The sequence below is a fragment of the Anomaloglossus baeobatrachus genome, chromosome 2 (genome assembly GCF_048569485.1).
Source record: "Anomaloglossus baeobatrachus isolate aAnoBae1 chromosome 2, aAnoBae1.hap1, whole genome shotgun sequence".
Taxonomy (NCBI): Eukaryota; Metazoa; Chordata; class Amphibia; order Anura; family Aromobatidae; genus Anomaloglossus; species Anomaloglossus baeobatrachus.
Window position 1 is genome coordinate 81036308 of NC_134354.1, and position 13826 is coordinate 81050133.

General features: G+C 47.9%; 1 protein-coding gene across 2 annotated transcripts in view; it reads left to right on the forward strand.

Moving 5' to 3' along the window:
- The first annotated feature begins 5413 nt into the window (after nt 1-5413).
- Nucleotides 5414-13826, forward strand: part of ARL13B (ARF like GTPase 13B) — a 140810-nt gene continuing 132397 nt past the window's right edge. For both annotated transcript variants that reach the window (XM_075335121.1, XM_075335122.1), the window contains exons 1-3: nt 5414-5509; nt 6913-7093; nt 11934-12004. In XM_075335121.1, the coding sequence (XP_075191236.1) occupies nt 7032-7093; nt 11934-12004 (133 nt within the window). In that variant the 5' untranslated portion in view covers nt 5414-5509; nt 6913-7031. The remainder of the gene's footprint in view (nt 5510-6912; nt 7094-11933; nt 12005-13826) is intronic.

Sequence of the window (13826 nt, forward strand, 5' to 3'; positions counted from 1 at the left end):
GTAGACTGTGAGCCCTCGCGGGCAGGGTTCTCTCTCCTCCTATACCAGTCTGTTTTGTACTGTTAATGATTGTTGTACGTATACCCTCTTTCACTTGTAAAGCGCCATGGAATAAAGGGCGCTATAATAATAAATAATAATAATAATACAATAGAATTTGCAGTACATGCAATAATCAGCTCTGTCCTGTATCACTGTAGCAGTTGTGTCTGCCCTATGTTAGGCCTCCGACACACATCCGTTAAAACCACGCACGTGTAATACGGGCCGTTTTTCAGGTCCGTGATCCGTTTTTTTGTCTGTTTTTATGGTCCGTGTGGCCTTTGTATGACCGGCGTATGCTAGCCGTGTGTCGTGTGTAATGCCCGTGTGTGCGTGTGATTTCTAACTGACGTGTGAATGTTTTATCCGTGTGAAATGTTCCGTGTTTAATGTAAAATGTCGTGTTTGTTTACCCGCTGACAGCTGACAGAGTTGCGCGCTGAGAATGAACTCGGGTGAACTTCACCTGACTTCATTGTCATCCCGCGGCTCTGTCTGGGTGTCGCGTACTGATTAGCGGTCACCCGTGAAGGACTCACCGGTGACCGCTAATCCCCTGAGTGACTGAAGTGAGCAGCGCGAATACCGCTGCCGTCACTCAGGTTACCCGCGGCTAGCTTGAGTCCACCCCCCGTGACCGCAACTCACCTGTGACTTCATCGCTGTCACTCGGGCGACTTGCTGTCACAGTTGGAGGATCCAGTGGTGGCCGCGAGTAACCTCAGTGACAGCTCAGTTGATCGCGATACTCACCTCAGTTGCTGCGTGGATCTGACAGGAGCGGCGGTGTTCTTCTGCAGCTCCTGTCACCTTCATGTAGCAGAGCTGGAAGCGATGCGGGACCTCCGTGGATTACGCTGGACATGGATGGTTATTTGGGGCATAATAAATTGGTGAACGAGGGTTTTTTTTAGTGTTTATTATTTCAAATAAAGGATTTTTCGTTGTGTGTGTTTATTTACTAGGTGGGGTGTTTATTTACTGTAACTTACAGATTAATCATGGAAGGTATCTCGGTGAGACGCCTGCCATGATTAATCTAGGACTTATTGGCAGCTATGGGTTGCCATTAACTCCTTATTACCCCGATTGCCAACGCACCAGGGCAAATCGGGAAGAGCCGGGTAGCGTCCCAGAACTGTCGCATCGAATGGATGCAGAATTTCTGGGCGGCTGCTGGCTGATATTGTTAGGCTTGGGGGCTCCCCATAACGTGGAGCTCCCCATCCTGAGAATACCAGCCTTCAGCCGTGTGGCTTTACCCAGGCTGGTATCAAAATGGGGGGGACCGCACGTCGTTTTTAATTATTTATTTTTTTTTTTTACTGCACAGTATAGACCCGCCCACCGGTGGCTGTGATTGGTTGCAGTGAGACAGCTGTCAGTCAGCGTGTGGGCGTGTCTAACTGCAACCAATCATAGGCGCCGGTGGCCGTGGAAAGCAGGGAATACGAGATTGATTAATGAGCGGCCGGCTTTTTCAAAATAGTAAAAGCCGCCGGAGCAGTGTGAACGCCATGCAGCGCCGCGCCGGTGATTGGGGATCGGTAAGTATGAGAGAGGGGGGAGACTGACCGACGGAGAGAGGGACAGACAAGACAGAGAGAGACCGACCGACGGACTGAGGGAGATTGACCGACATAGACAGAAAAAGAAAGAATAGCCGACATCGCTACAAAAAAGCACAAAACGTACACGGAGCATACAGAGATACATCCGTGTCACGTACTTGTGCGCACCAAACCATTGACTTTCATGGTGTCCGTGTGTGCGTGTGCCGTGCAGGAAACGGACATGCTGCCGTGAAAAACGGAAACACATACGGATCACGGACACACGGACATGATGAAAAACACAAGTTTGACCACAAACATAGATTAACATTGGTGCATGTTTGTCCGTGTCTCCGGTACATACGGAAACGGACAAAACACGCATGTTTTTAACGGATATGTGTCGGAGGCCTTAATAAACTAAGTTTTCGGATTGTAAAAAAATGGAATGAAATGAGGATCTATGAGGCTAATATTCCATACTCATTTTATCAATTTACAATCTGCTGTATTACTCAATGGACAGTGACACGAGTAAAGCTTAATCTATGGATTGGCCGCACACACTGATTTGAATAAAACATAACTGTGCATAGTGTATTGGTCATGCCAAATGCTGATTTAATTAAACAAATAAAACAGATCTTCCAGAAAAACTCTTGAGTTCCCAATTGACTCCCATTATACTCGGGATCTAGAATCGAGGCCATCCGACCATTCAATAGCTTGTTACGAGTACTGAGCATGGCAGTGCTGGCTCATCACTACTCGTTACAAGCTCACGAGCATAGTAGTGCCCGCTCATCACTATGCCGCACCGATCAGTGCACTCTTGTTTCTAGTTGCATACATAGTTACATAGGTTGAAAAAAGACCTCGATCAATCTAGTTCAACCTTCCTCCACTAATTTTGTCACTAAATCACTTTTAACCGACAATGTTGTGTCCTGAGGAAATCATCCAGCCCTTTTTTAAAAGCTGTTATAGTATCTGCCATTACTACCTCTTGTGGTAGGGCATTCCACAGTCTGACTGCTCTAACTGTAAAGAACCCTTTACTTCCATTTAATGTATATGCAGCTATAGGATTATGCCGGCGTCACACGGGACGATATATCGTGTGATCGCATAAGCGATCGCACCCGCCCCCGTCGTTTCTGTGTCACGGGCAATTCATTGCCCGTGGCGCACAAAGTCGGTAACCGCCGTCACACGTACCTACCTCCTGCATGACCTCGCTGTAGGCGGCAAACATCCTCTTCTTGGAGGGGGAGGGACGTTCGGCGTCATAGCGACGTCACACAGAGGCCGGCCAATAGAAGCGGAGGGGCGGAGATGAGCGGGACGTAACATCCCGCCCACCTCCTTCCTTCCGCATTGCCGGCGGGACGCAGGTAAACTGTGTTTGTTGTTCCCGGGGTGTCACACGGATCGACGTGTGCTGCCTCTGGAACGATGAACAACTGGAGCACAGAAGGAGGACCGACATTTTGAAAATGAACGTGTCAACGAGCAACGATAAGGTGAGTATTTTTGCTCGTTCACAGTCGTTCGGAGGTGTCACACGCTACGATATGTCACACGATGCGGATGTGCGTCACTAACGACGTGACCCCGACAACATATCGCCCGATATATCGTACCGTGTGACGCCGGCTTTACTCCATCCTAGGTGCATTACTTTACATTTATTAATATTAAATCTCATTTGCCAAGTGTCAGCCCATTCTGACATCTTATCCATATCGTTTTGTAATGTTGTACCTCCAAGGTCAGTTTTTAATATCCTACATAGTTTGGTGTCATCAGCAAAACACCTTACTATCAGTCCCATCCACAAGTCATTAATTGAGAGATTAAGAAGAGTCCTAGCACATATCCCTGTGGTACCCCATGCTGACTATAGCCCATTTAGAGAATATACCATTTATGACTACTCTTTGTTGCCTATCTTTTAGCCAGTTCCTTACCCAACTGCTTATAGTTTCTCCTAGTCCTTGTCCATATCTCAGGGCAGCTAGATATACTATTCCCCTACGGAAAAGCTGGGTGACATTTCAATCAGATTTCACGTTTGTTCAGAATTTTTCCCGTTTCAGATTTTACATCAAATCTAAGATAAAGCCCCCACAAGCAGTACACCCTCCATACCCTAGCCCTATGTGCTGCACATCCTGCGTCAATTCCTTACATTTTTACCCCGCTGTGTACAGGGTTTGGTAAATTGACTTGTAATATGTTTCATATTGTTAGTCAGAGGTGTGGTATCCCATTCCTGGGTAAGGAAGAGGTCATCCACCGGTATGCACACAAAACATACAACACTCTCTTAGCAGCTCCCCACCAGGTCAGGGTTAGGGCTTGGTGCCATTAAAGCTATGTATAGCCACCACTGTTGATGGTACTTCCCTTCCCCTAATCCGACAGAGCCTGGGGTGAAGTCTAGTGAGTGAGGGAGACTGTAGTGAGTCAGAGAGTCGAGAAAGAGCAGTGGGGAGTGAAGACCTGTGGTCTGGAGCTGGTACAGCTCGGTCTAAGCACAAGTGAGCAAGGGTCCTAGAGCCCATGGGACGTGCGCCATACTCCTGTCGCCTTGTTCCACATACGACATACCGGAGTGGAGGGACTTGGCCGCAGACGGGGATCCGGTCCCTAGACTAGAGGAGAAGAACCAACGGGCTAGTAAAACCGGAGGCCTTGGTCACTTAAAGGGCCGAAGTCAAACCCACACATGAATCCGCTGGAAGGTGTCCACATAGGGCCAAGGGATAGAGCTTCAAGCCACCAGACAGGATCCGCCAGCACCGGCTCAGGGCACTGTGTGCGCAGGCGCAGTACAAGCGGGGGAGAAGTTATCACAGGAAGACGACCAGGGAAGGAACATAAGAAAGGTGCACCGGCCTTGACCTCCGAACACGGGATCAACTGGAGCCCATCACAGTGGAACCCACCACTCCAAAGGCGGTCACAGACTAGTCGTGTAACCTTGGAACCTGGTACAGTGAGGAAAAACCTTGTGACTGCATCACTGTGACGCTCCGTTATTCGCCTGCGGCCGCCATCATAGACTACTACTCCCAACTGCCCTGGGGCCCAGCTCTACCTGTGGAGAGCTACAACATGCAAGCTGCGTCAGCATCTGCCCCAGAGGTTCCATCCCGCAGCGTCAGCTCTCTGTGGCCGAGTACCACAGGTGGCGTCACGAACTACAACCATCCCCATCATTTCCCCTTTTCTGCTTTAACTGACACCGCCGGGGTCATGGAACCAGGCCTTTGCCACCACAGCGTCCCAGAAACAGAACCGCGGCCCGGTAACGAGTGCCCCACGGCCCTGGTGCGGGCGTGTCAACATCATCTGAAGATATATGAGCGATGTACCAAAACTGGTGAAAAGGAAAAGTAGCGTAGTTGTCCATGGCAACCAATCAGCTCACTGCTTTCATTTTTCAAACGGCCTCTGAAAAATGAGAGTTAGAATCTGATTGGTTCCACTTTTTTTTTCACTAGTTTTGATTCACCTAGGAGGCTGCTGGGAGTTGTAGTCTCACATGGTTCCCTGTAGAGATTACACAACAAATCCCTGCAGCTCCTATCTGTGATAACGCTACAAGCACCATCACAACGCTACGTCCCCCCTGCTAGCCAATCATCTCTCTTCTACCATCTCTTCCAAAGAATTATTTATGAGACACGTCTCGCTATTGGTAGATTGTTATCAGAATATCTATTGGCCGGGAAAGAGAGAAGGGGCGTGGCTGTGATCCACAGGAAAGTGTTTTTGGGTTACCATAGAGTCTGCAGCTTCCGGTGTGCTGTGTCTGTCTGTCCGTCTGTAGTCAGACATCACCGGCTGTGGAGGACCGGCCGCTGTCAGTTCCCGGGTCCGCGGCTCCCAAGCACGGAGGCTGTGAGGTGGGTCTGTGGACGCTGCATACACTGTCACGTGTGGTGGGTCCCTGGGAAGCTGCGGACAGTGGGAGCCTCAGATACAATGTAGATTAGTTCATAGGAACTTACTGTTATTTCCTGCACAATTGTTTAGTTTTTTTTCATGATCTCTGCCTGCAGTCATCACTTAGAGACCCTGTCTGTGATGATCACACAGCTGTGATACCAGACACTGCCTGTAGTCAGGGGAGGCGCTGTCTGACCAATACAGGCAAGTGTCTTACATCTGAGGGACTAAGGATGCCGGTCTGTGCCCACCCACACGATATCGCAGCGGTCTGTGCCCACCCACGCAATATCGCAGCGGTCTGTGCCCACCCACGCGATATCGCAGCGGTCTGTGCCCACCCACGCGATATCGCAGCGGTCTGTGCCCACCCACGCGATATCGCAGCGGTCTGTGCCCACCCACGCGATATCGCAGCGGTCTGTGCCCACCCACGCGATATCGCAGCGGTCTGTGCCCACCCACGCGATATCGCAGCGGTCTGTGGCCACCCACGCGATATCGCAGCGGTCTGTGGCCACCCACGCGATATCGCAGCGGTCTGTGGCCACCCACGCGATATCGCAGCGGTCTGTGGCCACCCACGCGATATCGCAGCGGTCTGTGGCCACCCACGCGATATCGCAGCGGTCTGTGGCCACCCACGCGATATCGCAGCGGTCTGTGGCCACCCACGCGATATCGCAGCGGTCTGTGGCCACCCACGCGATATCGCAGCGGTCTGTGGCCACCCACGCGATATCGCAGCGGTCTGTGGCCACCCACGCGATATCGCAGCGGTCTGTGGCCACCCACGCGATATCGCAGCGGTCTGTGGCCACCCACGCGATATCGCAGCGGTCTGTGGCCACCCACGCGATATCGCAGCGGTCTGTGGCCACCCACGCGATATCGCAGCGGTCTGTGGCCACCCACGCGATATCGCAGCGGTCTGTGGCCACCCACGCGATATCGCAGCGCTCTGTGGCCACCCACGCGATATCGCAGCGGTCTGTTCCCCACGGGGGCTGCTCTGTTGCCCACCCACGCGATATCGCAGCGGTCTGTTCCCCACGGGGGCTGCTCTGTTGGCCACCCACGCGATATCGCAGCGGTCTGTTCCCCTCGGGGGCTGCTCTGTTGCCCACCCACGCGATATCGCAGCGGTCTGTTCCCCACGGGGGCTGCTCTGTTGCCCACCCACGCGATATCGCAGCGGACTGTTCCCCTCGGGGGCTGCTCTGTTGCCCACCCACTGGATATCGCAGCGGACTGTTCCCCGCGGGGGCTGCTCTGTGCCCACCCATTGGACATAACCGCCCACTCTGCATGTTGTAAGGAAATCGTCATTTTATCTTGATATCATATTATCTAATTTCAGGACTCCCTTTTGGAGGAGCTCATGAAGAGGAGGAAGATGTTGGCTATCAGACGGCAGCCATGATGTTGAGGCCTTAGATCTCCGCAGCAGCACAGACGATTCCATGCTTTGTATCTCCCATGTTTAGCCTCATGGCGAATTGCTGTAGGAATTGGTTTAAACGATGGCGGCAGCCGGTGAGGTGAGATGTAGACGCACGGTGGATCTGGAGATACATAATAATGCTGCGGATATTGTGTGACAACTATGTGCGCAGCATTAAAGAGTGACCCTCGCTTTACTTCCAGTCATAAATCAGAAATATATGTGAAAATTAGAATCTTATCAGAGTAATCTGATTTTGTTTTTCTCCTTTTGGACTGATGTTTCATTCTCAAAATTCTGAGATCCTGGGTAAAATCTGTCTGCAGTGAATACAGGTTCTCCCTTTACTGAGACAGGAGATGAGTCGGTGCTTATAAAGGTCTATAAGGCTGCTTTCACACGTCCGTTTTTTCCTGTGCGGCACAATCTGGCGCTTTGCAGAAAAAACGCAACCGTTTTTTTTTTTGCCGCCGGTTGCATTTTTCTCCGCATAGACTTTCATTAGTGCCGGATTGTGCCGCATGACTTTGCGTTCGGTCCGGTTTTTGCCGGATGCGGCATATTTAGCCCATGCGGCGGCCGGATGGAACATTGCCTGGCACGTTTTTTTGTCCGGCAAAAAAAACTGCATCGCGCCGCATCCTGCCGATGCGGCGCTTTTTCCTATGGATGCCGGATGCGGCGCGATGTGGCAAAAACAGCATCCGGCCACCGCATGCGTTTTTTTTGCACTGCGCATGCTCAGTAGCGTGCCGCAACCGGCAAAAACCGGACGGGCCGCATGTAAAAACTTATGCAAAGGATGCGTTTTTTTTCGCCGCATCTGTTACATAGGTTTTAGAGACTGATTTAGCCGCACTGCTAAAACCGGATGTGTGAAAGCAGCCTAACTGGTTTCAGGAGAACTTGCAGCAGAATGTCTGTCGCCTCCAGCTCCTCCCTCTGCCTCTCCATAGAATTTTTCAAGCACCAACTGCCATCTCCTATCTCAGTAATGGAAAGTGTTCACTGCATTCAGATACTACCTGTTAATTGAGAGTGAAAGATTAAATTCAGGAGGAGAAGTAAGCAGATTTCTCTTATAAAAAATATTACAGTTGTTGCTTATTTTCATGGGTACTACTGATATTTTTTTATTTTATATATTTTAACTCCTCTGGTTTCTGAAATATGGGCCTCTGATTTAGTTTGCTTATTTAAAGGTGTTATGGGTCATATTGTTTGGGTCCGGTAAACCCACAGATCTGTGGCTTCTCAGTACCCAGCAGTGGCCAGATGTAGACATGAACGGAGTTGCAGTACAACGCTCCACTCATGGTGTAGCGGCCATTGCCGGTTTTTGCAGATCAGCTCCTGAAGAGCAGCGGATCAATGGGGTGATGGGATGTGTCATCAGTATCTTATGACCAGAACACCCATTTAATGCAAGTATTTGAGTCTGTACTGTAGATTGATACAAGTGCACACACCCTGATTCACTCACTAGGTTCACAGTAAACTGGTCCCTAAAACACAGGACAGGTTGTATATTACCGGGAATTTTCTGAGCTTTCCTTTATGGCTCATGTCCACTTGCGATTTTCATGTGCAAATTCGATCCAATAAAACATCGGATTGCACTCGCACCAGTGTTAATCTATGGGGCAGTGTCCTCTTGCTTATTTTTCTACGACACAAATCGGGCTCTTGGTGCAATCGCAGCATGTTGCGTGTTGCACCGAGTGTCAGCTCACTCACCCCCAACATCGCACTTCACTTGCATGTTATGCGACTGCAGTGTGGTGCACGCAGAGACAGGCAGCGGAGGAGATGAGGAGAAAGTGTTCCCTCCCTCTTCTCCGTAGCTGTGATGCGATCGCAAGATTACATCAGTCACATGACCCTCGGCTGACACCACAGCAGAGGGTCATTAGCATATCGCTTCCGATGCGAGAGCAAGTGGATATGAGCCCGTATGCGGATCCTCTAGCCACAGTCATCCCTTGTCATACGGAGTGATCATCAATCGTTCAGACCATATGTAGTCAGTTCAGTTTCTGGATGTGACCGGCCGGCTAAATGGGAGCTGTCCCTACACAATGGCTTCTGTTCTGACTTCTGCAGGGCGGCTCCCCAGAAGTGATCAGACGCAATCTGACTTTGATAGATTTAAGGGGTATTCCTCCTATCTCTGCTATTGCTGGTGTATCGCCATTCGTGCTCAATAGATGCCCTGCACTGCCGACCACCACTACATGACTGGAGGAAGGCAGCCACCTCCCTGGATGGGACAGAGCCAAGTCTGGTGACTGCAGATAAGTATAACTGTGTGCTATTACAGCTTAAAGGGGTTGGTTTTCTACTAATAATGGGGACCTCCTCTTATTTGTCATAACTCTTCCTGAATCTTTTCCAATAGACTTCTTTACCTACCCTGATCCTATAAGCTGACCTCTCTGTGGCTCCTACTGTATATTGATATGTTGTTGTCTGAAGACTGGAATCAGACCAACTGAGCAGGGCATGTTACTGGAGGGGGCGAGGCTGCCTCTCTGTGAGCGACAGCAGTCTGGGCACGCACGCCCGGATCACAGGTCACGATGCTCTCAGCCTGCTTTATAGTGAGGTGCTTATATCTGATAACCCCCTACAAAATGCTGATCATTAGATAGGACATCACATCACACAATCTGTACATCACATCGCTTGTCACATGAAAGCACTGCAATGTAAGGCAAGCTGAGAGGAGAGCGCAGTGTGATCTGGGCATGAGTGCCCACCCTGCTATCAATCAAAACGACTGCTGGAACATCATTGCAAACGTGAACAGGGTGCTAGTTGAAAAATACACAATCTGTATGAAGTGAAAGTTGCACACCAAATTCAGAGAAATATGAATAAGCATATCTGCTCTATAGTACATAAAGAAATGAAAAACACAATTAGCCATACGAAAAATTTGAAAAATGTAACATTGCATAACTGCTGAAGATTATTTAAAAAAAAAAACAACAAAACCCAGATATTTAGCTAATGTATTGATCAGTTCATTACTGCCCGATAACCACTTCACGGTAATCTCTTATTTATCTGGTCCCTAACCAAATGTTACCTCTATATGTGGTTGAAACCTGCTTGTGTATGGGAAGCCAGGGACCTGGCTATATAGGAAATTGAATAAACATGGCTAAAGGGTGGGACTGGGTTTCCAAACAGACAATAAATTGCATAACAATCAAAAAGACTGCCCAGATAAATAGGGACCCGATAAATACGAGATTACCGTGAAGTGGTTATCGGGCAGTAATGAATTGATTGATACATTCGCTAAATATCTCTTTTTTTAAAATAATCCTCAGCAGTCATGCAATGTCACATTTTTCAATTTTTTTATTTTTCATATGGCTAATTGTGTTTTTCATTTCTTTATGTATTATAGAGCAGTTATGCGTTTTCATATTTCTTTGAATTTGGTGTGCAGCTTTCACTTTATATACACCCTGCCATCAGTCACAGAGAGACAGCCCTGTCCCCACCAGTGACCTGCTCTGCTGAGGTGGTCCTGTTCCAGTCTCTAGACTGGAAGGATCAAAGCAAAAATATCAACATAGGAATATTCGTGCCACAGAGAGATACGCTTGGAGGAGCAGAGTAGGTAGCAGACATATATTAGGGAAGTGTTAGGAAAAGTTAGGACAAATTAAAGAGGGTCACCTTAGTAGTGGAAACCCCTTTAAATAATTGAGCTTGTGTTGCTAATGAACCAGACCTTTAGCGGTTCAGATTGTACAGTCTCTACTTGAGGCCATGCAATGCTCCCTGGGAAATCATATTCAAATAAGCTCCTCTGCCATGAAAATAAGCTGGCTCCGGCTTTCTACATATGAAAGGTACTTACCCCATATGCCCCAACATCTATAGAGCATTGCCTTGTCTGAGCCTCCCTGCACCAGGGGGAAGAGCTCAAAGAATATTTTTTTTGTTTAACACCCATCTTATCAGCACCTGCTTTCCAAGAATATTCAGGTGTGCTAGGTGGTACCACTGTGCACCTAGCACACCTGAATATTGCGCTGTGCGTTTATACATCCCCGCCACTGCAGGCTGTGTTTAGTCTCCCTTGATGAACTCTCTGTTCAGATTTGAGGGGGAAACGCGTTGGGAGGGCCCTTATCTATTTAGGGTAGTTGCCATACGTGTGTGCTGCCCTCCTCAGGGCGGAAGCAACTGCATGGGGCACAACAGGGGTTAGGACCTCACATTTTATCTGGATCCTGCCTCTGAGCAACCCTCTAATCCGCCTGTAACCTCATCCGAATTGGTGGCGTTTGGTCTGCCCATGGTGAAGATCCATCCTTTTATTGTATATAATTTGTGTTTTTGGAGATCATGTACCCCACTTTGGCCTTGCCCTCACTGACATGTGACTGGTTGTAGAGCACCGGCCTCTGTATTTCCAGTCTCCTGATAATCTCACTCTCGGGTAATCTGTATGATCCGGTGAATTAAGGTGTCAGCACATTGCTAGAGCCCCGGATAGTGAAAGGTGATGGTGGAAAATCAGCCACGTTGTAATTGCATTTGCGAGGATAAGGTTGGTTTCGCTCCTATGTCATAAGAGTGGATTGTATTTGGTAAAGGTGGAAGAGCCTCCTAAGTCAGTAATTTCTGGCCATTCATGAGGGTGCAGCTATACTGGGGCTGGGGTCCGTCACACCCACTCCCTGGTGCAACACAAGGCTTGGGTATTAGAAAAGACACCATAGGTGAGTGACGTATTATAGATTAGCCACATTTAACAGGTAGACATGACCGCTCCTTTGCGAATAAGTAATGAGATTATAATATATTTTTTTTTATATATATAATATATAATTTATTTATTTATTTTTTTTGTAAATATAGTGTGAAAGGTATTTGTGTGTTTCAGTTCTCCATCTTGTGTTCCTTTTTTACAGAAAAGTGACTCTGGTTATGGTGGGTTTGGATAATGCTGGCAAAACTGCAACTGTAAAAGGCATCCAAGGCGGTAAGTCGTGGGATGTGCCCAGCCCATAATATACACTTCTTTTATGTTACCCTTCTACTCTTGTGAACTTCTTTTGCATGTTTTAGCTGTGTAAAATATCATGGCTTCAGTAACGCAAGGTTTGGCAGCGCTGCAAATGTAGGCGACACAAGCTACCGAGTTCAGTGATTGACTGCAGCTCAGTCGATGCTAAGTCACCACTGCTGGCGATCCTCAATAGTAATGTTGGAGAGACAGTGATGTAGACAATGAGGCTAAGTAAAGATCGGCTTGTTGTTTTATACATCGGTGAGAATAGTTTTCAGAAGACAACTCCTTTTAAAGCATCATTTATCCCATAGGATGAGGTATAAATTCGGAGTCATTCAGGGTCCTATGCTGAGATCTTTACCGATCCTCATAGGAAACATGAAACCCAAGGAACAGCTGAAGTCAGATAAGTGGAGATGCTGTGTCTGGGAGTGACACTTGCTGCTCTCAATCTGCCCATTGTGGCTTGATTGTTTTCTCTGAGGACCAGGTATGTTGCCCAAGCCTCTCTGGAGACCTGTGCATGCACCTCTGATACTTATTTCATGCACATGCACCTCGGAGAGTACACCATGCGTAACTGCACATACCGGGACTGGGCATGCACTGGAGTTCAGCAAGGCCGGGTATGTATGACGTGCCTAATCCTCAGGGATGTCACCTAAGCAATATTGCGCAGATTAAGGACACAGTTTTGACTTCTGGACACAGTAGAATTTATCGAGCCCCCAACATTACTTTTCTGTTACAAAAAAAATTGTAAATTCTAGAAGTTGCCATATTTATACTATATTTTACAACTTATCACTTTTTTTTTTCCTTCTCATGGCACTTTTCTAAAATGCAAGCAAAGCTCGGTGGAATCCGTGGGGCCATGGAGATTCCCAGAAATGAACAATAATTTACTCCCCAAAGTGGCATACATGATAGTGCAGGAGATTGCTGAGTAGATATCCTCTCCTGGCACATGCATAGAGGCGCGCTAGATTCATGGATGTGGACTTGTACCTCACTTCCATTGTTTTAAATCAGTCAGGTCTATCGTTGCGACACAACAACGGATCCATCGTTTTTAAAGGTCAACTGATGCAACGGATGTGTTATTTCACAGGAATCTTGTGAAAAAACTGATCTGTCGCGTCCCTTACATCTGCTGTGTGTCTTATTTTATGGCTCCATCGTGATCCGTTTGTGTTTGGGACAGCCCAATGGGTGTGCCAAATATGCTGGGCATGCTCAGTAGAGCGTGACAGAATCCAGCACTGGATTCCGTTGTGTGACGGATTACGGTGGAATCCAGCACCATAGACATCCATTATACCTCTTTATGGATTGCGAATGAATCCTGTGGAGTATGTTTGTTTTTTTTTGTGTTTGCCGCTCCAAAAAAAACATTACATTATGCTTTCATACCGCCCGACGGTCAGTCATTCCACGACTGGTACGTCATGCGGCAGATGCAACTCAGGGCCATCAGTCGCAATCCTTCGTTAATATAAGTCTATGTGGGAAAAAATGGATTCCTGCAAAATATTTTGCAGGATACTGTAGTTCCTCAAGGCGACGGATTGTGACTGATGCAAAACAACGGACGTGTGAATGTAGCCTTAGTAAATGAGGTGCATCTCACGCCAGTGCTTTTTTTTTTTTTTTTTTTTTTTTTTTTTTTTTTAAGTCTGCAGTCTTCTGAATCCCTACAGCTTGTGCATGACATGCTGTCGGGCTTTTCCAGTATTGCTGGCAGTCAAGTGACTGCAGATATGCAATTTACTTCCAGCACATTCTAACTAAG